The sequence below is a fragment of the Carya illinoinensis genome, chromosome 7 (genome assembly GCF_018687715.1).
Source record: "Carya illinoinensis cultivar Pawnee chromosome 7, C.illinoinensisPawnee_v1, whole genome shotgun sequence".
In the NCBI taxonomy this organism is placed as follows: Eukaryota; Viridiplantae; Streptophyta; class Magnoliopsida; order Fagales; family Juglandaceae; genus Carya; species Carya illinoinensis.
In genome coordinates this window covers 12,028,447-12,054,667 of record NC_056758.1, presented here as the reverse complement: position 1 = coordinate 12,054,667, position 26,221 = coordinate 12,028,447, and the positions used below count along the sequence as shown (strand labels likewise).

Below are 26,221 nucleotides of genomic sequence, written 5' to 3'. Positions count from 1 at the left end.
CCCAACCTCTCCATTAGCTTCCCAACCTCATTTAGCCCATTCGGCCTAGCCCATTTCTCATAGCCTAGCCTAAGTAAGCCTTCCAAGCCTTTTTTAATTTATTTTTCCTTTGTGCCTAGACCCATCAACCTAGTCCGACCCTTTGAGCCGTTCATTGTCCGATTATTGACAGTTGAACAAAAAAAAAAAAAAAAAAAAAATCTAGCAGTATGTCTCACCCTTCTCCCAACCTTGTCAATATTGTTCGTCCTATTGATAATATTTTAGACCGCTCTAATTATAATATGTGGGCCCAAAATATGGAAGTTTTTCTTGAAGCCCACAAATTGTGGTATTATGTTTCTGGTGGTATTCTTGCACCCCGAGCAACAAGATGATGAGAGTGTTGATGTGTTTGCCTGTCGGCTTGAAGATTGGCATAGTATTTATTATAAGATATTGTCTTGGTTTATTAAAACTTATGTTTCATCCATTCATAGCCTGCTTCCCAAGCTTGGTAATGCTAAACCTTGGGATTTTTTTGCTAAACGCGACAACTGCACTCATGATGCTTTGTTGCAGTTTCAGCTTGAGACTAAGGTTTACTAGATGCGTTAGGAATCAGGTCAGTCCATTGCTGATTTCTATTCTCAAGTTAATAATCTTTGGGAACAGTTGTCTACTGTAGATCCCCAACTCAAATGTTTTGATGACATTGAGTTGTTTGCCACCTACCGTGATCGTAGTAAGTTTATGTATTTTGTGATGGCACTTCATGAGGATTTTGAATCTACTTGGGCCTCTCTTTTGCATCACACACCTCTTTCCACTCTTGAAATTGCAGTTGTTGAACTCATTTCCGAAGAGAATTGTCGATCCATAATTTTATATCTAATATTTTTTAAGAATACTAATTCAATAAAGAAATCGGTGGTAAAAGCTAGTCACTAACTAGTCTAAATGTTACATAAATTAATAAATGAACACTAGGTACCATATAGATAGGCTGTCTGTCTTTAACAAAAATGGCCGATTGTAAGTAAACAGAACATCAAGTTTGTTTGTTGGATGTTTGAATCCCCCCAAATCCAAAACTGAAAGGCATATGTAAATACAACATTTGGTCTCTCACTGCCGACATCATCTTATCAAGCAGAGCTTAGCTGATAATCCCAAGTTACAGCATCATATTCATGTTAGTGTTTTAGAAATTGAATGGAATATGAATATTTGTAAAAGTTGAAACATTCTTTGGCATGGTCTCCTTCCATGGGATTATAACATTTTTTTCCTTCCTTCTAATGCACACTTTTTTAGAGTTCATACATGCATATTTTTCAATAACCATGTTGTTTGTTTCGAATTATTTTTATACAATAAATCAACTCTAAATTCTAAAAATCGAATAAAAACTTCACGAATCCTAATTTTATTCTCTCACTAAAAGTTTTTCTGTTTTTTTATAGCCTGTACCTACTCTATGTCCCCTGCATGGTAGATGTTGGGTTGACTTTTTCTCAACTAGTAGTGTTTGATTCTACCTTGCATGTACATTAATATTGTAGTTGCAAAGGGAGTAACAGAAGTGTCTATGCACACAAGCATGCCCATCCCAACATAAATGACTCTAGTCCAAACTTCAGGTTCCAAAATTATGTCTCTCTTTTGAATCAATGCAAAGAGGCGTTAAAATTCTTTTGTACTGCTAGTAGATGAAATATTAGCATTAAATTCCTCCTTACCTAAATAGTAATTGCATATATTTTAAATTTATGTTATGCCAACCTCACTCACCTCCTACAAAAATCACCTCCTCTTGATCTTAGGTCAAATTCTCAGCTACCCAGAAAAAATCACACATGCACAGAAATTGTCCATGATATAGCATGTTGAGAATGACATGTTGCACATGACACTCATTTTTTGGGCCATTTTCTTTTGGGGGCATAATACCTTTTTTGATTTAAAAAAACAAAAAACAAACTTTGATAAGTTTTTGTATTACAAAGCACAAGCATAAGGACCTTGTAATAAAGAGGGAAAAAAAATCAATGTTATAGATTGGGGTTTGAGCTTTCACTCCCTTGTTCTTGCTGCTCTGTTTTCTCAAAACATGCATAATATATGACGTAGACTTAGATGAAATCAAGACACGAATAACTGATTTGAATACGTTGGTTTTATTGGGTTTAAGATGGTATTTGGATGCATACAAATGTCAATGTTTTATAGGAACTTTAATTCAGAAGTGTATTGTGCAAAGTGAGTAGTTGTCGAATTGGCTGTGAGATTGACCCATGGCAAACAAGGAAATTACAATTTGATTAACTAAATATGGCAAACAAAGAAGACAAATAACGCAATTACATTAAAGATTGCATAGTCATTGCCCGTGGCATCTTGGTTCATTGACTAATTCTCTGTTTTTGGGTTTATATACAATAATTTCAAACATTCCATTAATTTGCAAGAGAATCAACAATCTGGTTTGCCTCACAGTGCTTTTATATAAATATATATATATATATATTTCTTCCAAATAACCAATCAATTTAAACATTATAACTACTACTTTATGTAATGGTAGAGAAATTTAAACATTTTTTGGTTATCAAATAGATAGTAAAAAATTAGTCCTGAAAAGCAAAGCAAGACATGTTAAAATACAAATCAAACGATAATAATAAAAAAAAAAAAAATAGAGATCTTTAGTCCTAGCAACTTTAAGAAAAAATTTGACATAATTTTAAAGAAAACATTTTCTGTATTATGTTAGACTTACAACATTTAATATTATCCCATATTAGCCAAGATATTGATTTTTTAAATAATAATTTAAAAGATGTTGAAGTATGTTTATTATATTTACCTCGCACGACTAGACATGATGACCTTGCACTTGAAGTGATGTTTATTTGCAAAGAGAAATGAGTTTCTTATTATTTGTATTTTTTTTTTTTGTAATTATTATTTGCCATAATACTTATGGTGTTGGTCAATTTGTCATGCTTGTATTTTATTGCATTTTTTTTTTTTTGTAACTTTAATAGATAGAAGAAGATTTTGTGAGTTATAATGTCGGTACAACCCAAGAAGTTAGTAGTGACTCCACTTATATTCTAGTTAATGTGGAGAAGAATTAGAGTCTTCCAACCCTCTCCATCCACATACATATACATAGCACTCTAGCTGTTCTATCTCACATTTATCTAAGAAATCTAAAAAAACACTTAGTAACCAATTGATGGTTTGTAAACACTTTACTAAAATGTAAACTATTGACCATGATATCCCAAAAGCTCAGTGTAATTATTGCACTAAGTTATACAGTTGCCACTATAAAAATGACACTTCATCTATAATACACCACCTTCAAAATGCATGTGAAACTTTTGAGTTAAAGGAATTTGAAAAAGGCAATTATCTAGTGTTTAGAGGGATGCAGAAGGAATAATATGTAGCTCACAAGATCTAGTAAAGTATGATATAGAAAAACTTAAGAATGTTAACTACTCAGTTTTTTATTAGGTATGAATTGCCTTTTATGCTAGTGTAGCACGAAAGGTTTATTGAATTCATGGTTGATTTAAAGTCTCAATTTATTTTATCATCCCAAATCACTTTAAAAATGATTGTATTAAGTTGTACAATGAACAGAAGATACAGTTAAAAAAATTGTTGGATGGTTAAAGAATCTCTCTTACCATCGATACTTGGATGCCGGTGTAAAATATGAAACTACATGTGCATTACCACACATTTTATTGATTGCAATTGGAGATTCCATAAAAAAAAATTTAAAATTTTGCCAAATTCCTGACCATAAAGTAAAACTATTAAGAGAGTGTTAGTCTTGTGATTGCATAAATGAGGTGCTGATAAAATTTTGACCATCACAGTTGATAATACCTCTTCAAATGATGTTGTTGTTGGTTATATAAGGAGAAAAATAAAAGACAATGGTTGTACTATATTGGGTGATGAATTTCTTTACATGCAGCGTTCTGTGTCTATATTGAATTTAATTGTTATGGACGACTTGAAGGATGTCTATGAATTTGTAACAAAGATTAGAGATGCCGTTAGGTATACAAAATCTTTGCCGTCAAGATTTGTCAAGTTCAAAGCCTGTGCGGCAAAGGAAAAGGTCAGTGGAGGGTGATTTGCTTAGATGTTTCTATTAAATGAAACTCTACATATTTGATGTTGAGTAACGTTGAAAAGCATATACAAGCCTATGAATAATGTGTTTGTGGATGAATAATTCGTGAATCCCATTGGTGATATTAGAAAAATGTATAGATTTTTATAAAGTTGCTAAAAACTTTTTATGATATTACATTGAACATTTATGATCTTTTGTATGTGATGACTAATATATATTTTGAGCAACTTTACATAATTGAAGATACATTAAATGAAATGTGTTTGAGTAATGATATTATCACTAGTACTGTAGGCATAAATATGAAAAATAAGTATTAGGATAGCATAAATAGGTTCAACTTGATGATATATGGTGCTTTATGCCTGATCCACGATACAAAATGATGGCAATAAAGTTTTGGTTGCCCAAGTGCGAAGGGGATGAGTTGGTGGATAACATAGAGGGCAAAGTTAAACTTCTTTTAGGCCAGTTGATCTAGCAATATAACATATTTTATGTGGCTAGTGGGGGGAGTTTTAATGTGGCTTAAGGAAGGCCAAGCACTACTAATACAAACATTGGTAATGAGTCAGCACTGCCTCCGACTAAATTTCAGATCATGTTCACCAAATATCTTGAGGAGTGGGGTGTTAAGGAATTTAGATTAGAGCTAGAGAAGTATTTGTTTGAAGCGTATGTAAAATACTCATTTAGTTTTGATATCTTAGATTAGTGGAGAGTTAATGCTGTCAATTATCCTGTCCTTGTTGAGGTAACACATGATGTGTTAGCCACTCCCATTTTCATTGTTGCCTCAAATTCTGCATCCAATACTAGAGGAGGCATATTGAATCCTTTTAAGAGTTCATTGTCTCCAAAACTGTCGATGCCCTCATTTGCATTTAAAATTGGTTAAGGACAAAACTTGTCAACATTTGAGAGGTTGAAAAATATGTATAGTCGATGAACCTTGAAGGTAAGTTTGAAAGTTGATTTTTTTTTTTAATATCTATCTAACTCAATTTCTTATATATCTAACTCAGTTTTTAATATTTTTTTAGATGATTATATAGCTTCATCTTCAACTAAGACTACTACGAGGCTCTCTTTCCATTCATGCTGAAAAATTTAGAACATGTTCTGAGAGAATATATTCAGATTCTTAGAAGGTAAGAGATTTGTGCATTCTTTTTTAATTTTGGCAATGGATTTTCTTTCCTTGAACGATTTCAAATAATTGTCATTTTTCACATTCAAAGTTAACATTGATATAATTGATCTGATGTTATCCTTTTCAGGATTGTATGCTATGGTTTGGGTGTCAATACTTCCTCCAGATATAAGAAACTTGTCATAAAATTATATGAATATTTGTTTATATTCAATGACTAATGATTGGGTGGTTTAAAGGTGGTATTATCAATTGGGACAAAGCTTCAAGCTGGAATGTTTTGCAGATTGATTAGAATGCGCAGTTTGGTCATGGAAAGGACCCTTGAGACCCCATGCTCTACTTGTCGATGAAAATGCTTGCATAGGTAACTTCCTACTCAAAATTTAGATATTTTGTTTGTCATTATTGTCCAATTATGGAAATGTTATCTCTAAACGTGCAATTGAACCGTTGGCAGGATGCAGAGAATGAACACACCATGCAAGTAACACATTCAAAATGGATGAAGTTCTTGAGTGTGCCAGAGTCAAAGTACAATATGGCAATGATGACCAAAATATTGAGGTAAAGAAATTCATATCATGGTTTGAATCCTCCTATAATGGTTTTGCACCTGGGGAGGACTCCAACACTTGCATGTATCTATTGATTCATGCTATGTCAATTGCATCCATCAGGTAAATAAAGAAGAATTGGCAGTATTGGAGTTCTTGATTCAACCTTAGCTGAAAGAAAGGTATGGTTTATTTGGAGGAGGTTGGGAAAGACTTGCAAATGTTTTCATGGCAGCCAACTCCTCCAACAAGCAGCTGAAACAACAGGCTAGCATGATAAGAGGGAAATGAGGAGACTCGAATCGAAGAGAACAAATAAAAGAGTATTCAAGAATATTATTGAGAAATGAACTGTACACAGGAGTATTATGTAGAACACACCTAGGGTACACTAAACTTACTGTGTAAGTGAGTACATGTGAGTAAAATGTAAAATAAAATTTATACAATACAATAACTGGTAATAGCCCCCCTTAAGCTGGAATGTGTAAATTAAAAACACTCAGCTTGCTAAGAATTGCATGAAACCTATAAGAAGCTAAAGGTTTAGTAAAAAAATATGTTAATTGATGTTTAGAGGAAACATGAAGAGTTCCAACTGTATCATTTTTAACCATATCTCTAACTAAATGAAAATCTAATTCAATATGCTTAGTCCTTCCATGAAAAATTGGATTAGAAGCAATATAAATGGCTTATTGACTATCACAATAAAGAACAGATAGAGAAGTAAATGAGATGCCAAAATTAGCAAAAAGAGAAATAAGCCATTTGATTTCACAACAATAGCGAACAGATGGAGAAGTAAATAAGTTGCCAAAATTGGCAAAGAGAGAAATAAGCCATTTGATTTCACAACATGTGGAATCCATAGAGCTGTACTCAGCTTTAGCAAAGGATCTGGAGATAGTAACTTATTTCTTAGATTTCCATGAAATTAAGGAATCGCCAAGAAAAATGCAAAAACTAATAACTGATCTTCTGGAATTAAGGCAAGTGGCCCAATCAAAATCACAAAAAACCTTTGAGTTGCAAGGAAGAGCTGCTGGGGAATAACATTCCTTGGCCTGCAACAGCTTTGATGTATCCAACCACTTTAATAGCTGCATCATAGTGTGATTGTTGAGGCCAGTCTAGAAACTGACTCAAAGTAGTAATAGAAAAAGACAAGTCAGGTCATAGAGTCAAATAAAGAAGGTGGCCAATTAACCTTTTATAAGAGGCTGGATCATCAAGTAAAGGACAGGACCCCAAAATTTTGTTTTGGAAAGTCTTTAAGTTTTGATCCGTCGGACAGCTAGCAGGTTTGGCAGCCAATAAACCAGAATCAGAAACTATTTCAAGAGCATATTGTCTTTGAGAAAGAGAGATACCCTTAGAAAATCTTGCAACTCTGAGTCCCAAAAAGTACCTCAAGACACCAAGATCTTTAAGCTTGAAATGGAGACTTAAGAAAGCTTTAAGATCAATAGCAGTTTGTGAATGATTTGATCAATAACAATTTAATCCACATATACCAATAGTGCCACAAAAGAGTATAGGCTGCATGCCAGGAGATAAGGCAGTTAGGATCCAAGTTTTATTAGCTTCAAGAGCATTGATTTCAGCTACCATTGCATCCCTCCAATGGGGATATTGGATGGCTTGATGAAAGAATTTGAGTTGATATAGGGAATCAAACAAGGAGCAAAAATGCTTATAGGAGGGTGAGAATTTGGAATATGACAAATATGAAGAAATGGGTTAAGGAGTACTTGAAGCTGAAGAACCATCAACCAAAGGAGAAGTAATAACTTTCTTATTTGATATTAAGGAACAATGATAGTGCTACAAGTAATCAAGTGATCTTCTATTTCTTGTAGACTTATGAATAGGAATTGGTGGTGGTGAATTCTGGGATATATCAGATTGAATGGGTGGATAAGGGTTTGAAGAATGAGACATAGAAGCATCTGAAAGAGGAATTGGTAGAAAAAGATTTGGACATGAGGAAGAATTTTGTGGGAATGAGATGGTGATAAGCTGAATTTGGTTTGAAAGGAAAAACATGTTCATGAAATATGACATCTTTAGAAATAATAATTTTATGAGTGTGAATATTAGACAATTTGTACCCTTTGATTCCAACAGAATATCCTAAGAGTACATAGACTTGAGCCCGAGAAGAAAACTTGGTAGAAGAAGAAAAATTAAAGTGAGGATGTGTAACAAAGGCAACCAAAATTTTTTAGATGTTTGTTGTGACGCTCCTAGATTTCTGTTTGGGATCGGACGGACATCTGAAGGTTTGGACATGCAACACAAGATTATCTGCCCCCGTTTATGACATATAAGATGCAATGTTCCTAACATGCATATAGCATTATGCAATATTGGTAGTGGATAATTTCTTTTCTGAGCAATACTATGCACCAAACTTATAATATCTCAAATACTTAATAAAATAATCAACTATGATTTCAGAACAAGTCTCAGAAGACTGTAATCTCAAAAACATGGGAGACTAGACTCCATATTTATATTATCAAAATACACTATGGAGGAACTTCATCAAGTAACTCGTGTAATTTGACTAACAAGGCCAGAGTACTGTCCAAAAACTAACTATGGAAGCTGTAAGCTCTGCGACATGTCTACAACATCTAATCAACCTCCTCCAGTCTACCAATCTCTGCTCCATACTCTGATCTTGACACATTGCCTACTATTGAGGGGGAATGGTAATTGGGACTACCACGGTGAGATTTGATTATAAATTTCAGTAGGTTAACAGGAAGCTCCCACACAGGTTAATGATGCAAGTATTGCAGTAAAAGTATGAATGCATAATTAAAGTTATAGGTAAGCATAACATAACCTAACATATAGTATGGCATAACTGACATACCCTGAACATAAACGTGAACCAAACTTGACTTGACATGACATAAACTTGAACTTAAAACATAGCATGGACTATCGACATAACATAAACGTGAACATACATAATATAAATATGAACTTGAACTTAACATAAACTTGGGCATAACATGACATAAACATAAACTTGAGACATAATGTGAACGTGAACATAACATAACATGAACGTGAGGTTTGAATATAACATAAATGTGAAAATAACATGATATGAACATGAACTTGAAACTTAACGTGAACATGAACATAACATAAAATGAACGTGAGCTTGAACATAACATAAACGTGAACATAACATGATATGAACATAAACTTGAAACTTAATATAAACATGAACATAACATGTACGTGAACATAACATAGCGGCATATTATACTCTTTCACCTTAGTACTCGGCAACGCATAGCCTTGACTGCAGTACCAAGCAGCGCGTATCATCCTTCTATAGTACGGCAGATTATACTCCTTCACCATAGTATTTGGTAACTGAACAAGTGAAATCAATGTGACGTTTGAAGGATGATACCAAGTGATGTTTTCTTTGAAGACTCATTTATTCTTTGAATTCATTTGTTATCATAAAAATCAATGTGTAGATATAATTCAAGTTTCAAGTTTGACTTTTTATGATAACAAGTGACGTTTTCTTTCAACAATAGCACTTTGTTGAGGTGTTTAAACACAATTGTGTTGGTGCACAACTCCTTTGCTAGCAAAGAAAGACTTCATTTCAAACTCTAAAGCATTGTCGGTATGAATGGTTTTGATTTTACAGTTAAACTGGGTTTCCACAAAAACAAAAAAAAAAATTGTAAGTATGAACATGTCTCAAACTTAGATTTGAGCAAATATATCTAAGTGCATCAAGTGTAATCATCTACTATAGTGAGAAAAAAATCTAAAACCATCATGAGTAAAGTAGGAACTTACAAAGGTGTTTTCTTGAAACAAAGATGCAATAGCTTTTCAAATCTAGAAAATATGAGGGTGGTTGCTTTGAGCAAATCACTCCGTCAAATCATTTCACATCTCTTCCGCATAATCGATGTAAATGACAGAGGATGTGATTTCTTTCAACAAAGAATTGAGTAACCAAGAAAAAATAACAGTGTTTTCAACAAATCCAAACATGATACATTGGATCGTTCTGAATAGGCAATGACAAAGCACCATCAAGAAAACAAAGTTTGTTTTTGCAATGAGAGCCATAGATATGGACCGATTCCATGTGAGGTAATTATCTCTAGTCAGTGATTGGGAGACAAGCATGGCTCCTGAGTGATCACCACTTGGAAGAAATATACAGATTTGAGGAATTAGTGGGGAGTGCGAAAGAAGAAGATGATTCATCAGTAGGGATGGGCATGACGGCGTTTCAGTGAGTTTAGGTTAGGGTTTCATCTACTATCATGATAAGAGTGAAATGCGGAGATGGGAATTGAAGAGAACAAATGAAAGAGTCTTCTAGAATATTATTGAGAAATAAACTGAATATGGGAATATAAAGCAAAACACATCTAGGGTATACTAAACTTACTGTGCACGTGAGCACATGTGAGTAAAATGTCAAATAAAATTTATACAATACAATGACTGGTAATAAGGCACTCCAAGAAATGGTAAGAACTTTAATCTCAATATGATTTTATTAGATACATTGTAACTCATACAACAGGGTACATATACTTATACAATCTTATATGGTGTATTTAATATAGGGGGATACACAGTGGTCTTTTAACAACTTGCATCTAGCTAGCAGTCCGGCTCAAAAATTTGATCATTGAAATTTGAATGCAAGGTTTTTCAATGCATGAGTTCCCACCAACCCAGAGTCAAGTCTTGGGTAAGATCATTGGCAATCCTTTTTATTTATTTACTTATTTTACTTAAGGTCTTGAGAAAGTGGGATGTAAAACCATTGCTGAATGGGAAGGGTATTATGAGTGTTTTGGAGTTAAAGCTGGAGGACCACTTGTCAGGGAGTGGCTAACAGGGTAAGTCATTGTTATTATTTCTACTACTATCATTACCCCTACCTCATGATGAATGGGTTTAGCCATAAGGAAGGGGTAGAGAGAGGGGTTAAACTTAACAAATCGGAATTGGTAGAAACTTTAATTGATTCATTAAAAATGGCAGTAAAAGAACAATTTGCATGGCAACTTTCCCATCTCTCTGAAGGTGTGGAGGAATGCATTGATTGGATGAAACAGACCAATTCTAAGCGTTTAAAGACACATCAACCGTTGACTCTCTATAATCCACTTTTGATATGTAATTTTTATATATTTTGCAATGTAATGTATAAATATTAAATAATGTAATGTGTAGTGAATTGTATTAAGTGTTGCATGCATTTTACATGTTAAATATTGAATTTATTTATTTTAGATGCATTTAGTTACAAAGGTAATTAGTTGTTTTATATATATACAAAATATGCTTTTCACTATTTTTTCTTGAAAAAATTGTAATAGAATATAGACTTTTAGATATAAAAAATGCTTTTCAGCATTATATTTTTCTTGAAAAGGATTTAATAATATAGGTTTTTGTATATATATATATATATATATATATATATTTTTAAAAAGCAACCCGAGTACGACCCAGAACGTCGATTTTTGGGTTGTAAAAACCTACATTAATCTAAGTTCTTGCCTGGGTCATAACTCGGGTATACTCGGCTCGAGTTTAAAATCTAGATTTCGAGTTGGGTATACTCGAGTACCCGATCAAGAATTCGGGTGAACGACTCTACAGGGAGATATCTGACCTAAGTCCCATTTGGATTCAGAGTTAATCTTAACTCATCTAATCTAAACATTACAATTTTCTCAAAATCTCAAATAAAATATAATAAACAATTTAAAATTTTTAAATTCTAAAATAATAATAATTTTAAAAAATAATATATTATTCAACTTTCATCTCATCTTAATTTAGTATTCCAATCCCACCTTAGGAGACAATTTTTATGCAGCACTATATAAAATATATAAGTAATGCTACATACAGTCACTTTTACGTACTTTCTACACACTCTATTAATATAATTGGCTGGATCAATTTTTTTAATATACAACCAATCATATTAATGAAATATTATGCAAAAAAATATATAAAAATAATTACACATAGAATTTTTAAATATATATATGTTATATTATTCTATATACAAAAGCGTGCATCGGAAAAGCAATATTGTTTTTCATTTTGACTTTTTCTGATGGTTTTATCTCTTATTTTCTTAGCAAATCTACATGTTGCTTTTTTAGAAATATCCAATTTGGGTTAGTGTCTCGAATGACTTTTTTATAATTTTTTATTTACTGATTAAGGAAATTTTTTTTAGTAATATTGTGAATTTTTTTATTTTTAAAAAAAATATTTAATAATATAAAAAAATAAATGAAAAAATTTAAAAAAAAAACTTTTTTAATTTGTTGGGTGAGTTTTCAGGCTAGATGTAGCACCACTTTTTTCATTTTACAATTTTTTCAGCCTCCTTTCACCTCTATAGTGACTCTCTCTGCTCTGTGTTAAAGATTGAGTATATTCTCATTGAAAATGAAAATGAATTCTGACAATCCTCTGTACATTGAAGTCATATATATATATATATGCACTGCCTATTGCAGCTGTCATTGCTAAAAGGAATAAAAATGTACAAAATCTGCCAGCTATACAAATAACTAATTATGCTATATATGCATGAGTGTGAGTGCTATAGACAAAAGTTCCTGGAGTGTCAGTTCTTGTGGTGCGTGGCTAAGGCATGGCAACAGTATGTACAATCATCTCTGCTGCAGACTGTCCTCTGCCATCTCTTAGTGTTATGCTGCCTTTTAGTGCTCCTGCATCCTCCTCAGTAAGGACTCGTTTATTTCCTTGAAGCTTCTTGGATGATTTCTGAGACTCCCCCTCAAGATGAGCATATATGTTGAGTATGCCCATCTTGGATAATAACAGATGGAAAGATGGTGCTGTCAAGGCTTTGGTAAGTATGTTTGCTACTTGAAATTTTGAAGGCACATGTACTGGTTTTATCACACCTGCCAGCACCTTTTCTCTAACAAAGTGATAGTCTATTTCCACATGCTTAGTTCTCACATGGAATATGGGATTTTTGGTTAGGTGTATTGCGGATTGGCTATCACAATATAACAAAACAGGTTGTGAATGTTTAATGTTAAAGTCTTCTAAGAGAGCCTTCAACCAAATGATTTCACAACTAGTTTGAGCCAATGCTCTATATTCTGCTTCAACAGATGATCTTGACACCACAATTTGTTTCTTTAACTTCCAACTAATTAAAGAGTCGCCTATAAACATGCAGAAACCAGTTATAGATCTCCTGGTTTCAGGGCATGCAGCCCAGTCTGAGTCACTATATCCTTTAAGGTGCAAGGAAGATTTTGATGAGAGGAAAATTCCTTGTCCTATCGAGCCTTTAAGGTACCTCAATATTTTGTGAGCTGTGTGGAGGTGAATGTGAGTGGGCTTATCCATAAATTGGCTTAGGATACCAACAAAGTAAGTGATGTCAAGCCTTGTGGTACTTAAATAGATCAACTTACCTATTAGTCTTCGATATCCAGTCACATCTGAGAGGCACTCACCAGAGGAATGTGACAATTTGAGGTTGGGTTCCATTGGAGTAGTCACAGCCTTACTCCCAAGTAGACCAGCATTTTCAATGATTTCTAAGGCATATTTTCTTTGACAAACATGAATGCCATTGTTTGATCTTGCAACTTCTAATCCCAAGAAGTATTTGAGCACCCTTAATTCTCGGATCTTAAATTGGTCATGAAGATGAGCTTTCACTGAATTGATTTCAGTCAAGCTATTACTTTCTAAGATGATATCATCTACATATACTAGAAGAGCAACAAAACCATCTTTGTTACTTCTAGTAAACAATGAATAATTTGCCTTTGATTGATGGAAACCAGTAGAAACAAGAGAGGCAGTGAACTTCTCATTCCATTGCCTTGAGGCTTGTTTCAAGCCATATAAAGATTTGTGAAGCTTACATACCATTTTCTGTCCTTGAGACTCCCCCTTAAGCTGAAATCCAGGTGGAAGGTCCATGTATATTTCCTCTTCGAGATCACCATGTAGGAAAGCATTATGAACATCTAATTGTTCTAAATGCCAACTATGGATCGCAGCAAGAGCAAGGAACATTCTTACAGTTGTCATTTTTGCTACAGGGCTGAAGGTTTCTTGAAAGTCAAAACCCTCTCTCTGAGTGTACCCCTTTGCCACTAGTCTTGCCTTATGTTTGTCCACACTCCCATCTGATTTTAACTTGACTTTGAATACATATTTGCATCCAATTGCTTTCTTGCCAAAAGGAAGGGAAGTAATGGACCAAGTACCATTATTTTCAAGGGCCTCAAGTTCATGATTGATAGCAGCTTACCAATGGTCATGCACAACAGCCTCCTCATAAGTTTTTGGTTCAGATGTGAGGGTAAGGGATAAGGCATATTTTTGATGAAAAGGAGAGAGGCTTGAGTATGAGAGTGATTGTTGTAAGGGATGGGCAGTGGAATAAGTAGATGAGGGATGAGGGATGGATGAAACAAGCTGACAGTGATATTCATGCAAGTATAAGGGTGGGTTTTTAATCCTATCTGATCTTCTAAGCTGTAAAGGTGGAGGGTTTGGAGGTGAAACAGGTGATAGTTGGGCAAGGACCTCAACTGGCTCAAGGTTGCTTGATTCAAGAGGAGGGAGTGAGCATGTAGGAGTGGAAGGAGGTGTATTGAGAGTTGGAGGGTCAAAGGATGGTTCTGTATATGGCTCTATGCTTTGTGAGTGAGGGTTTCATTGGTATGGAACAAAGTCAAGAAGGGCTGGAGGTAAAGTAAGAGAAGGATTGAGTGGAGATTCAGAGGATTCATTGACTGTTTTTGCAAAAGGAAATTCAGTTTCAATGAAAATGACATCTCGAGAGACAAAGCTAGTATGATTGGTGAGATCATATAGCTTGTAATCTTTAATCCCAATAGGGTATCCAATAAAGATGCATTTCTTGGATCTGGGGTCAAGTTTGGTTCTGACTCTTTTGAGTGTGGAAACAAAACATTGGCAACCAAACACCCTTAGATGATCATAGGATGGTTGGGACTTGAACAACATTTCATATGGTGATTTGTTTGCAAGAAGTGGGGAAGGAATTCGATTGATAAGATGTGTTGCTATTAGAACAACATCACCCCAAAATTTGGCTGGAAGGTTGGCTTGAAGGAGGAGTGCTCTAGCCACATTTAAGAGATGCTGTTGTTTTCTTTCTACCACTCCATTTTGTTGGGGTGTGTAGACACAAGATTTTTGGTGAATTATTCCATGAGATTTGTAAAATTCTGGCATGTTAAATTCAAGTCCATTGTCAGTTCGAAGTTGTTTGATTTTGGTTTCAAATTGAGTGTTGATCATGATGATGAAAGATTGTAGAAGGGACTGAGTTTTAGACTTGAATTTCATGAGATATATCCATGTTGTTCTGCTATAGTCATCTACTATGGTTAAGAAGTAGTGATGTCCATGTAATGAGGATTGAGAATATGGGCCCCAAATGTCAATGTGAACAAGATCAAAAGCAGAATTTGTGGAGGTAACACTTGATTTAAAACATAGTCTTTTCTGTTTAGCTAGATAGCAGACAGTACAATGAGAATGACTAGGCAAGGAACTAATTACATTTGGATAAAGAGAATGAAGTAATTTCATTCTTTGATTAGACAAATGACCAAGTCTACAATGCCATACATCAAAATCTTGTCTATTACAAGCATTACAGATATGACTTTTGGAGGAAGTTGAAAAACCTTGAGTGAGCTTTTGACAAGGGTTGGAACTAAGGGGCCTTGGAAGCAGATAGTATAGGCCATGATAAACCTTAGCTATTCCAATCGTCATCCATGATGCAAGGTCCTGTATAAAACATAAAATTTTCAAGAAAATGAGACAAAGAAGGGGATTGAGAATGAGTTTGCTCACAGATAACAAGTTGAAGCTGAAAGAAGGAACACAAAGTACTCCTGTGAGGGTGATAGACTTAGAAAGTTGCACATTGCCAATGTGGGTCACTGCAACTCGTGTACCATTGGGTAGTTGAACATGAGCATTGGTGTTTGAAGTGATGGAGGTGAAAAGATTTGGGGAACAGATTATGTGATCTGTGGCCCCAGTGTCAATTATCCATTGTGGTGAAGTTAAGTTTAAACAATTATGTTTCAAAAATGAAGGGAGATGATGTTGATGATGCTTTGTAGAAAAAGAGGTATGTGAAATAGCAGATAAACACATACCTGCCATGTGTAATTGAGGGATATTAGGTGATGAACTGGATGAAGGAATTGAAGGAGCTTCTGTGGAGGTATGGTTTGACTGCTGTGCTGAACCATCTACTAGTGCCATCAACTTCTGAATTTGAGATTGAGTGAGAGATAATTGAGGTACTGTGAAGGAGTCCTTTGGCTCAATGGGAGAAATGACTTGATTAGCAGAATGTTGAGCTTGAGCATGGTTGGGAAACTGGCCTTGCTTGGGTTTAGTGAACTTGAAATTAGGAGGAAATCCAATCAACCTATAGCATTTTTCTCGAAGGTGGCTAGATTTTCCACAATAGCCTGCTGAGTTTCACCAACTGTAGTAAGTGCTTTGCAGGTGCAGTGACCACAAGAGCAGTATGGTGATGGCCTATAGTTATTGAGTTCCTCCCAAATGCCATTGAGATGAGTAAAATATTCACTCACAGATTGTGTGCCTTGTATGAGTGTGCCAAGCTGCTGTTGCAGTTGGTAAATCCTCACTGAATCTAGTTGAGAAAAACGTGTGTGGAGTTTATCCTACACTGTTTTGGTTGAATTGATATAAAAGACATTGGAGGCTATCTCCTTGGTGATAGAATTAAGGATCCAAGATAAGATAATGTTGTTGCAGCGCATCCATGGGATGTATAGAGGGTCATCATGAGATAGAGTGGGGATGCTTCCATCAAGGAAGCCAAGCTTATTTTTGATGGAAATAGCAAGAGTGAAGGATCTCTACCATGATAAAAAGTTGGGTCTTGAAAGAGGTGGTGAAATAACCACAGTGGGAGTTATCACTATGGTGTATGTAGAATGGGCTGTTTGGATTGTCTGATGGTGAAAAGGGATTGTGGTGAGGGATGGTTTATGTTTCTGTATCATCATCTGTCATGGTGATGAAAAGGGAAACTATGAAAGATGGGTGAGAAATTGAGGTCTGCAAATATTTCTAAGAATGAAAGAAAATTGCAGAGGGATTGATGAGTTGAGTCTCGACCTAGGCTCTGATACCATGTTAAAGATTGAGTATATTCTCATTGAAAATGAAAATGAATTCTTACAATCCTCTGTACATTGAAGTCATATATATATATATATATATATGCACTGCCTATTGCAGCTGTCATTGCTAAAAGGAATAAAAATGTACAAAATCTGCCAGCTATACAAATAACTAATTCTGCTATATATGCATGAGTGTGAGTGCTATAGACAAAAGTTCCTGGAGTGTCAGTTCTTGTGGTGCGTGGCTAAGGCATGGCAGCAGTATGTACAATCATCTCTGCTGCAGACTGTCTTTTGCCATATCTTAGTGCTATGTTGCCTCTTAGTGCTCCTGCATCCTTCTCAGTAAGGACTCGTTTATTTCCTTGAAGCTTCTTGGATGATTTCTGAGGCTCTGTCTATTTCTCTACATTTTTCCCCTTCTCTGAGTGTTCTCTCAGTTATCTTCTCGCACTTTCTTGCGAATTCTTTTTGTTTTCCTAGCTCGTCCCCTTTCGTGTGTGGTTCTCCTGGATCCTAGTATTTGCTGAACTAAAATGGAGTTTGTCGCTGGCCTCAAAAGAGGGAGGCTGGAAGTTTCTTTGAATGGCAATGGCTGTTTATAAAAATCTAGATATTAATGGTTTTATCTTTTGTGATTCTTGTCCTCTGGTGGGTAACGAGGGAAATTTTGAATCTTAAGCTCAGTTTTGCTACGGGGAAGGAAACAAGACATGAGAGTATTTATTCATGGTGTTTATTACTTCAACCCAGCGGAAACAGAAATGAAGGCAAAAACAGGAAAAAAAAAACATAAATACAACTTTGTTGAAACTATTATGGCTTTAGGGAGCTTCCTTTGTGGTCTTCATGCTTTGGAACTTAACCAGGAACGGAGAGAGAGAGAGGGGTATGGAACAGACTGAGACATAGAGAGAGACGTTTGTGAGAGATGTTGAGTGTGTCGGCACAGGTCAGGATGTCTTTTTGTTCGCAACTATTCTAATTTTATATTGTATAATATTATAATTTTTTCAAATTTTTATATAAAATAAAATAAATAATTTAATTTTTTTAATTTTAAAATGATAATAACATTAAAAAATATATTTTAAAAATATTTCATTTAATTTTTAATTTTTATCTTAACTCAATTCATTTAATCTCATTTTTAAAAACAAACCCGTGAGTTTAGATAAGATGAATCGAGATTAAAATTAAAAGTTGAATAAAATATTATTAAAATATTAGTTTTTAACATTATTATTATTTTAAGATTTAAAAAAATTAAATTATTTAATATATGCGTAAGAATTTAGAAAAATAATTTAATATTTAATATTAATCATGTAGGGTCCTGATCAAACTTAACATATACATATCAACATGTCCATACTTTCTACAGGTATATGATCATAACATCAACTAATTGTCCACATTCGTGAATGGTACGTTTACCCCCAGGATTCGTCATGGAAGATTTACTTCTGATCTTTGTCGTTTGGCCATTATCATATATAATTTGATTTATTATTAAGATGGTTGATCTGGTCAAGTCATAAAAAAGAGTTGTTGATCAAAAGTCATAATAATAATAATAATAGAAATGATTTTTGCAGTCGATAAATACAGTCGGCGTGCAGTCGTTTTGAAAAAAATAAATTAATATGAAACCTATATAAAAAAAAAATTCATATTTCTAAGAACATACACAATAATATAACTCGCAACATCCTTTGCTCAGCCAGTATTCACGCGGCAAATTGCTGCTAATTTTCCTTGTCTTGAATTAGTTAGATGATCTTTCCAATCTTCAGTCTTCACTTCTTGTTTTATGTTCAATTATGTGAGTTTTGGGCGCTTTATTCAACGCAGAAGCAGCCCAAATTTCTGGTTCGGGAACTTGGGCTGCTAATCATTGTGGAATTGGTGGGGGGAAAATAATAATAATATATTTAAGAATAGTTCTTAAAAAGATAAAAGAAATGAATGAGGCAGTCCTTAGCGCAAGATCTTGTAAACAAATCTTGTAAGACGAAGTATCAAGTAGGTTCTTGGTTTTCAGTATCGTCAGAGAGATTTTAACATGCACGCGGGATGAATAGACAAGCATTTGATACACGATGATTTTTTTATTTTTTAACTTTTTTATAATGCATCTATATATTTATAAGGCCAATGGGGTATTGCCGGGTAGAGTTTTTTTTTTTTTAAATTTTTTAATCTTTGTGGACTTGGTGGGATAAAATAATAATAATATATTTAGGAACAGTTCTTACTTACTTTTTAGAAAGAAAAAAGGAATGTAAGAGCCTCTAAACCTATGAATAAGTACTAATTTTTATGAAAATCGAACAAAGAAAAATGAATGAGACACAGGAAATAGAGAATACCGTATAATTTATAAACAAATCTTGTAAGATGAAGTACCAAGCGTCTTCTTGATCTTTGGTATCATCAGAGGGATTTCAACATGTACGCAGACGAGTGGACCAATATTTGATACATAATATTGCTTTGTTTTTTCTTTTTTTTCTTTTTTTTTTTTTTTAACTTTCTTATAATGCATCTATATATATATAAATAATTATCATATACATTTTCTACACTTCGCGAACGTCCCTTGGACGTGGCCCCGTTACTAGTATATATGCATATATATCAACTTGAAGACTAAAGAGAGAAACAGCGAAGATGTGCTGTTCAAGACTACTTTTCTCCTCCTGCCTAATTCTGATCATGCATCTGTTTGCTGTCACGTTAGCGCAAGATCCCTATGTCTGCTCAGATAAGGCTAGGGTAACTACACCAGTAACAGTACATACAGAGTAAATCTCAACACCGTCCTGGCGTCTATGTCTTCCAATACCAAAATCAGATACGGGTTTTATAATTTATCCGTCGGAGAAAATTCCGACCAAGTAAACGCGAATGCACTTTGTAGAGGAGACATTGGGACAGACGAATGCCGACGTTGTGTAAATGCGTCAAGTCACGATCTATTGCAGTATTGTCCAAACCAGAAGGAGGCGATCATATGGTACGCGAAATGTATGGTTCGATACTCCAACAGATATATATTTGGTGTTTTGGAAGCCAACCCTTTATATTCCTTCTACAACACACGAAACCCCTCAGATGTAGATGGGTTCACACAGGTTCTACGTCCCTTGTTAGAGAGGCTAAAAAACCTCGCCGCAGCAGGAAGTTCTACTCGCAAATTTGCTGTGGGAAGTGAGACTGCCCAAGACTCCCAAACAATACATGCACTTCTTATGTGCACCCCTGATTTGGATGAACTCGATTGCAAGAGCTGCCTGGAGCAGACCACGGCAGAGGTATTTTCATGCTGTTATGGAAAGCAGGGAGGGAGATATATATCACCCAGCTGTGATTTAAGGTATGAGACTTATACTTTCTACGACCCCATAGCTGAGGCACCACCGCCGTCGCTACTGCCGCCATCATCCCCTCCAACAGAAGGTATGGTCTAATACTACGTTCATGATTGACAGAAGTACATGATATCTTCCTTTCTTTTTGTGATGTTTTTCCAAAGACTGCGCCTAACAAGTTTAGTACTCCTATCATAACGTTCCCATACACAGAAGAACTTAAGGCTTGTAAATGCAGGATTTGATCCGGGTTTTTTCATACAGCATCAAAAAGAAACTTCAGGAAACGGAGGATGGGTAACTCGTTGAATTATTAGGAACTTTGGATCATACTATAAAGAGATGTTCATTCCACGGGATTAGTTGATCATCTTAGAAAACAGAAATTACTTTATTTTTGTTGTTACGGCTTACTTGTTCTAGCTAGCACCTGGAAAGGGTGCGAGACCACCTTTGAAACCTACTAAACGCGGTAGAAAATATTGCAAATACATTATAGTTGGGTCTCCTGCATATTCCCTTCCAAAAAAAGGGCCACCGTTTAAAAAATAATTTTTTTTATGTGAATTCCAAATTTGTTAACCTTTTTCAAATAGAGTACGAACACTCGAAAAGTGTAAATATCATTTCTATTCTTGGTATCAAATATCGAATATATTTTATAGTCTAATCATTCTTTCCAAAGTTCTGTTAATCATGACTCTTATGCTTGGCGCGTTATGTTAATTCTTAATTATGGGGATCTTAATTTAATCACAAGTGGAAACTCAAGTTGAATAGATTGCACCTGTGCCATTTGGCGTAAACCACAACGAACTGCTTGATGAAAAGTTATAACCTGTAGATCAAATAAAATAAGATAAGTGGACTACTATCAATGATTTTGTATTGTTACACAGCTAATATATATATATATATGTATTTAATTTTGTATTTAGGTAATTTGGTTTTACCCCATATTTTATGTGATCAATATACACTAGAAGTTTAGATATGCTTATTTCCAGAATCTCGAATGTTTTATTGAAAGCAAACTTCTGGTGTTTGCAGGAAAGGAAGGTAACCCATCTCGAACTACAATCGCTATAGTTGTGTCAGCTATTGGTTCTCTAGTACTGATTATAATCGGAATCTTCATCTTCTATTCAAGGGTGATCAAGAAAACAGGAGAGAAAGTTAAAAGTAAGTTCAATAATCCCAATCACGCCATTCACTAGTCCTTCTAGAATTTGAGCCCAGATGTAACTTAGGTCTTGCTTGGGACTTTACAAATTAAATGGATATTTTTTTGAAATCAAGTTAACAAGCTGAAAAATTGAGTGTTTTGGGAGACTTTTAATAAAATTGATCCATCCAGATTTCTTACTACTATATATGCACATTATATTAATTGAATGACTGGCAATGAAGAATAACATTTCAATGTATTATCTTGTTCCTTATGTGAAGCAACGCATGACATGAGTACTGTGGAATCATTGCGGTTCGACTTTGGCGCACAATTACAATGGCTACAGATAACTTTTCTGATGAAAATAAACTTGGAGAAGGTGGATTTGGTGCTGTTTACAAGGTGATGACATTACTGAGATGAAAAGCATCTAAGAATTCTTTGCCATTGGAGTTTAAATTCAATTCTTTGCGTTATAGAGTATTGTATATATTCTACATCATGAAAATTTTTCATTTTACAGGGTATACTAGAAAATGGACAAGAAATAGCTGTAAAAAGGCCATCTATAGATTCCAGATAAGGCCGAGATAAAGAGTTTGGGAATTAAGTTCTCTTAGTAGCGAGGCTTCAACATCGAAATTTGGTAAGACTCTTAGGATTCTGTTTGGAAGGAAAGGAAAGGCTTCTAATCTATGAGTTTGTTCCTAATGCAAGCCTGGATCGATTCATATTTGGTAAGGTTACACCTATGCCCTTCACTTTAAGGTTGATCTACTCAACTTTATTTATTTATTTTGTTTGTGTTCGACATGTATTTGTTTAACAAAATCAATTGTTGCATAACATGAAGATCCAACGAAGCGTATCCAATTGGATTGGGAAAGGCGCTACAAAATTATAGAGGGCATTGCCCGAGGGCTCGTTTATCTTCACGAAGATTCTCAGCTACGTATTATTCATTGAGATCTCAAAGCCAGCAATATTTTGTTAGATGAGCATATGAATCCGAAAATTTCTGATTTTGGCACAGCAAGATTGTTAGATCAAACTCAAGGCAATACAAAGAGAATCATTGGAACCTAGTAAGTACATAGATTTGGACTAGAGACAATTAACCATAACATTGCATCATCATCTATATATATAAGTATTATAGTGCATGTTATCATTCAAACAATACTAATACTATTTTTGTCCAAATGTAGTGGATATATGCCTCCAGAGTATGCTATGCACGGCAACTTTTCCACAAAGTCTGATATTTTTAGTTTTGGTGTGTTACTTTTGGAGATAGTGTGTGGGCAAAGCAACAGTTCTTTCCCCAGTGAGCAATTTGGAGAAGTCCTTATAGGCTATGTATGTACAATTCTCCTTGTAAACCTTTATTTCCATCTCAGTTGGTGACAACTAATCATGCATATGATATTGGCAAAATAAAATAATATATTCTCAAATTAAATTATCTTAATTTGTAGGCATGGAAAATGTGGAGGAAGGGGACACCTTTAAATCTGGTAGACCCCACAATGAGGGTTAATTCAACTGTTCACTTAATGAGATGCATCCATATTGGGTTACTCTGTGTTCAAGAAAATATTGCTGATAGACAAACAGCAGCTTCAGTCCTTCTCATGCTTAATAGCCACTCTATTACTTTAGCAGTACCCGGAAGACCTCCATTTCTTATGGGCATGCCGTCTGAATGTTCAGAACAAGCTAGAAACGGCCATGTCCAAGCATCAATAAATAATGTCTCAATTTCTGAGCTAGATCCTCGTTAGCTTTCACATTGTTTCTTTTTTTTTTATTTTTTATATTTGGTGTCTTTGTTATATGAGGCTTTGGCTTTTGTCTGTATTAATAGGAGTTTGGTTGGAATCCAATAACATGGTTATGTTTACTATTGTTTGACTTGTTGAGAGTTCTACAGTCATTGTTTAGAATATTTAATTCCCTGACCATAGCTCAAATTAATTCCCTGACTATTGTTAGACTTGTTGAGAGTTCTACAGTCATGGTTATGAAGGGAAATTATTTGTCACCGGTCATCTGTCTCTTCATTTAACCCATTGATCCTCTTTAATCGAGTCCTTAATTTATCATCTCTTGTTACAATCCAATGTACCACAATTAACACCTTGCTCGCCCTTTATTGCAACATATCTTAACTATCCCATTTTAATCATATTTGCACTATTTTGAGAGGCAAAGAGGCTTGAAACTATAGATATCGAGATACATTATAATAAATACTAATTTGAGAGGCAAAGAGGCTTGAAACTATGCGTGAGGAAGGTGAGAGAGAGTCCGAGAACCGTAAAGCCAAACAACGCGAGGGAGGAGAAGAAGAAGGAGAGGGGATGTGAGGGGGGACACGAGGGTATTAAACCCTAAAGTCAAACGACATCGTTTCATTTTTTATTTTTTATTTTTTGTGTGTAAACAGTAGGTGTAAAATGATGCCGTTTCACTCACACTGTAAAACAACACCATTTTACATAAGAGTTATGTATAATACATATTATCATCCGGTTCGGCAATTTGGGCTTGGTTCAAACCGGGACCGAACTGGCCAGTTTTGGTTTCATTAAATTTATACCCATGGCCAACCGGTTCTCTACTGGTTCCAAACTCTAGCGGCCGGTCTACATCTGTGACGGTCGGACGCTTCAGTTTCTGTATAGCCCTACAAAAAAAACTAAATCTCTAAATGGGTCCTGGACAAGTTAGTTCTAGATCGAAGAAGACGATTAATATTTTTTGTAAGAATAAAGCTTTATTGAATCAATAAAAAGGTGTAAGCCAAATACACAGGAATTATATAAGAGAAAACAAGAAGCCAATTAAATTTACTACTTGGTCAAAGATTCCAAACTTTATAATTTTTGTTAACTAAAAGATTCCAAAATATTATGAGTATGAATTGCAAATTGAAAAAAATTCAAGGCAGCAAAATGATGTCCACAGCTTCATGTTATCATGCCTGTATCCTTTTACGGCAATCAGTGTCTAGATGTGGTCATGCAGTAAATACCAAAAAGTCAAATCTTATCAACTAAAAAAGATTCACTAACTAATTACCATGCACGGTCTGAACTGTATTCCATCTGCAGAAGCATACTTTCAGTAATCTCGTACTTGCTTTCTTCAGACACATCAGACTTATCTGCACCTCCATCCTGCACATATGTTAATAATGAAAAATCCAGTAGATTGAAAGCATGTGAATTAATGAGGCAAGGAAATCCACAACCATCACCATTATTCAAGGTGAGGAAGATAAAACATACTTTCTTGAAACAGATTTTAACATACATGACTCTTATTCCCCAGAATAAATGAAAGGAAGAGGAGAAAACTTCCTTGACCACAAGCATAATATCTCAAATGCTTCTTAGTTTTCCGTAGAAAAATTAAGTTGATGGGACCTTCCACCATGTCTAGAATTTGAGGATCTCATGGAGGATCCAAAAGCACGTATTGGAACTTGAGAGGGAGAGACATGGTCCCAGGGAGAATTGGTAGAACCTGCGCTTAACAATTATTGAGCCGAAGTCACAGGCCCAAAATCAACAGAAACGGTCATAAACACCCAGTTCCATTGAATGTAACTTGTATTTGACATATGCGGAGAATCATTCACATCTAGAGAACATACCAGCAGAAAGAGGTGTCTGGCCACCCAACCAAGGGGAAACTAGTCGCGCATCTGGTGATGCCCCAACTAGCATTGGGGAGGTGAAGGTTGATGGTGCCTGCTGGTATGAGAGTGACTATCCCGGTGTGGTGTATCTTCCCATTCCCATCTTCCATCATCCCAGTCAGATCTACCTACAAGATTTGAGTTAGATTGAGCAATATTGTAGTTCTTTAAGATATACAGAAGTATCCCCTTGATGAAATAATGCTAACAAATTGAATAGATAGTATGCATATATTCTTTACTTCATTTTCCTTTTTACAAGTCCCTTTTCAATGAACTATGTGTATATTCAACACCTTATAGGTCACCTTTCCAACCAGTTTCTAGAACCGATGAGGATTTTCAATTTCAAACATAATATTCATCCATACCTTGTCCTCTTCCATTTTTCTATATTTCCAAGAATGAAAAAACATTAAGCAAAACCAAAGATAAGTATTGCATACCAGGTGTCCTCCTTGAACCTTCATATCTGCTTCGTTGTCTTCCATATTCTCTGTCATGGCCATGATCATGCTGACCGCGTGCTTCCCTTCTATGATAATTCTCTCTATCAACACTGTGTCTATGACTCACTCTTCTTCTTTCACTTCTACTGTAGTCCCTGTAATCTTTTATTTCAATATCTCCGTTATCTCTGTCATACACGGGACTCCTAGACCGAAAATTCTGGTGACTTCTAATGGGTGTATTTGAAGTCTTGAAATGGAGAAACAAACAGCAGATCAATTATATTTGTCAACAACAAATGCAGTAATATATTGTAGCATTAATGAAAAGGAGCACATATTCTAAAACCAAGGTGAATCAACTCAACAGTTTAAGCATCAAGATACAATCAGATTAATAAAAGCATGAACCAAT

At 34.9% G+C, this 26,221-nt stretch overlaps 1 protein-coding gene and 1 pseudogene across 1 annotated transcript; both read left to right on the top strand.

Moving 5' to 3' along the window:
- The first annotated feature begins 17,358 nt into the window (after window positions 1-17,358).
- LOC122316169 (cysteine-rich receptor-like protein kinase 26) lies at window positions 17,359-21,760 on the top strand. The gene is made up of 3 exons (XM_043132704.1): window positions 17,359-17,451; window positions 19,884-20,568; window positions 21,531-21,760. The coding sequence occupies exons 1-3, from the start codon at window positions 17,359-17,361 to the stop codon at window positions 21,695-21,697; spliced, it is 945 nt and encodes a 314-aa protein (XP_042988638.1). The 3' UTR covers window positions 21,698-21,760.
- Window positions 21,761-21,987: 227 nt separating this feature from the next.
- On the top strand, window positions 21,988-23,058 carry LOC122316168 (annotated as a pseudogene).
- Window positions 23,059-26,221: the final 3,163 nt, after the last annotated feature.

What these genes read in the sequence shown, in the direction of transcription:
- LOC122316169 (XM_043132704.1), top strand. Translation starts at nt 17,359, where the DNA reads ATGGCAGCAGTATGTACAATCATCTCTGCTGCAGACTGTCTTTTGCCA. An exon ending in GTGCTCCTGCATCCTTCTCA is followed by an intron (nt 17,452 to 19,883) that starts GTAAGGACTCGT and finishes AGATAAGGCTAG; the next exon opens with GGTAACTACACCAGTAACAG. An exon ending in ATCATCCCCTCCAACAGAAG is followed by an intron (nt 20,569 to 21,530) that starts GTATGGTCTAAT and finishes TGGTGTTTGCAG; the next exon opens with GAAAGGAAGGTAACCCATCT.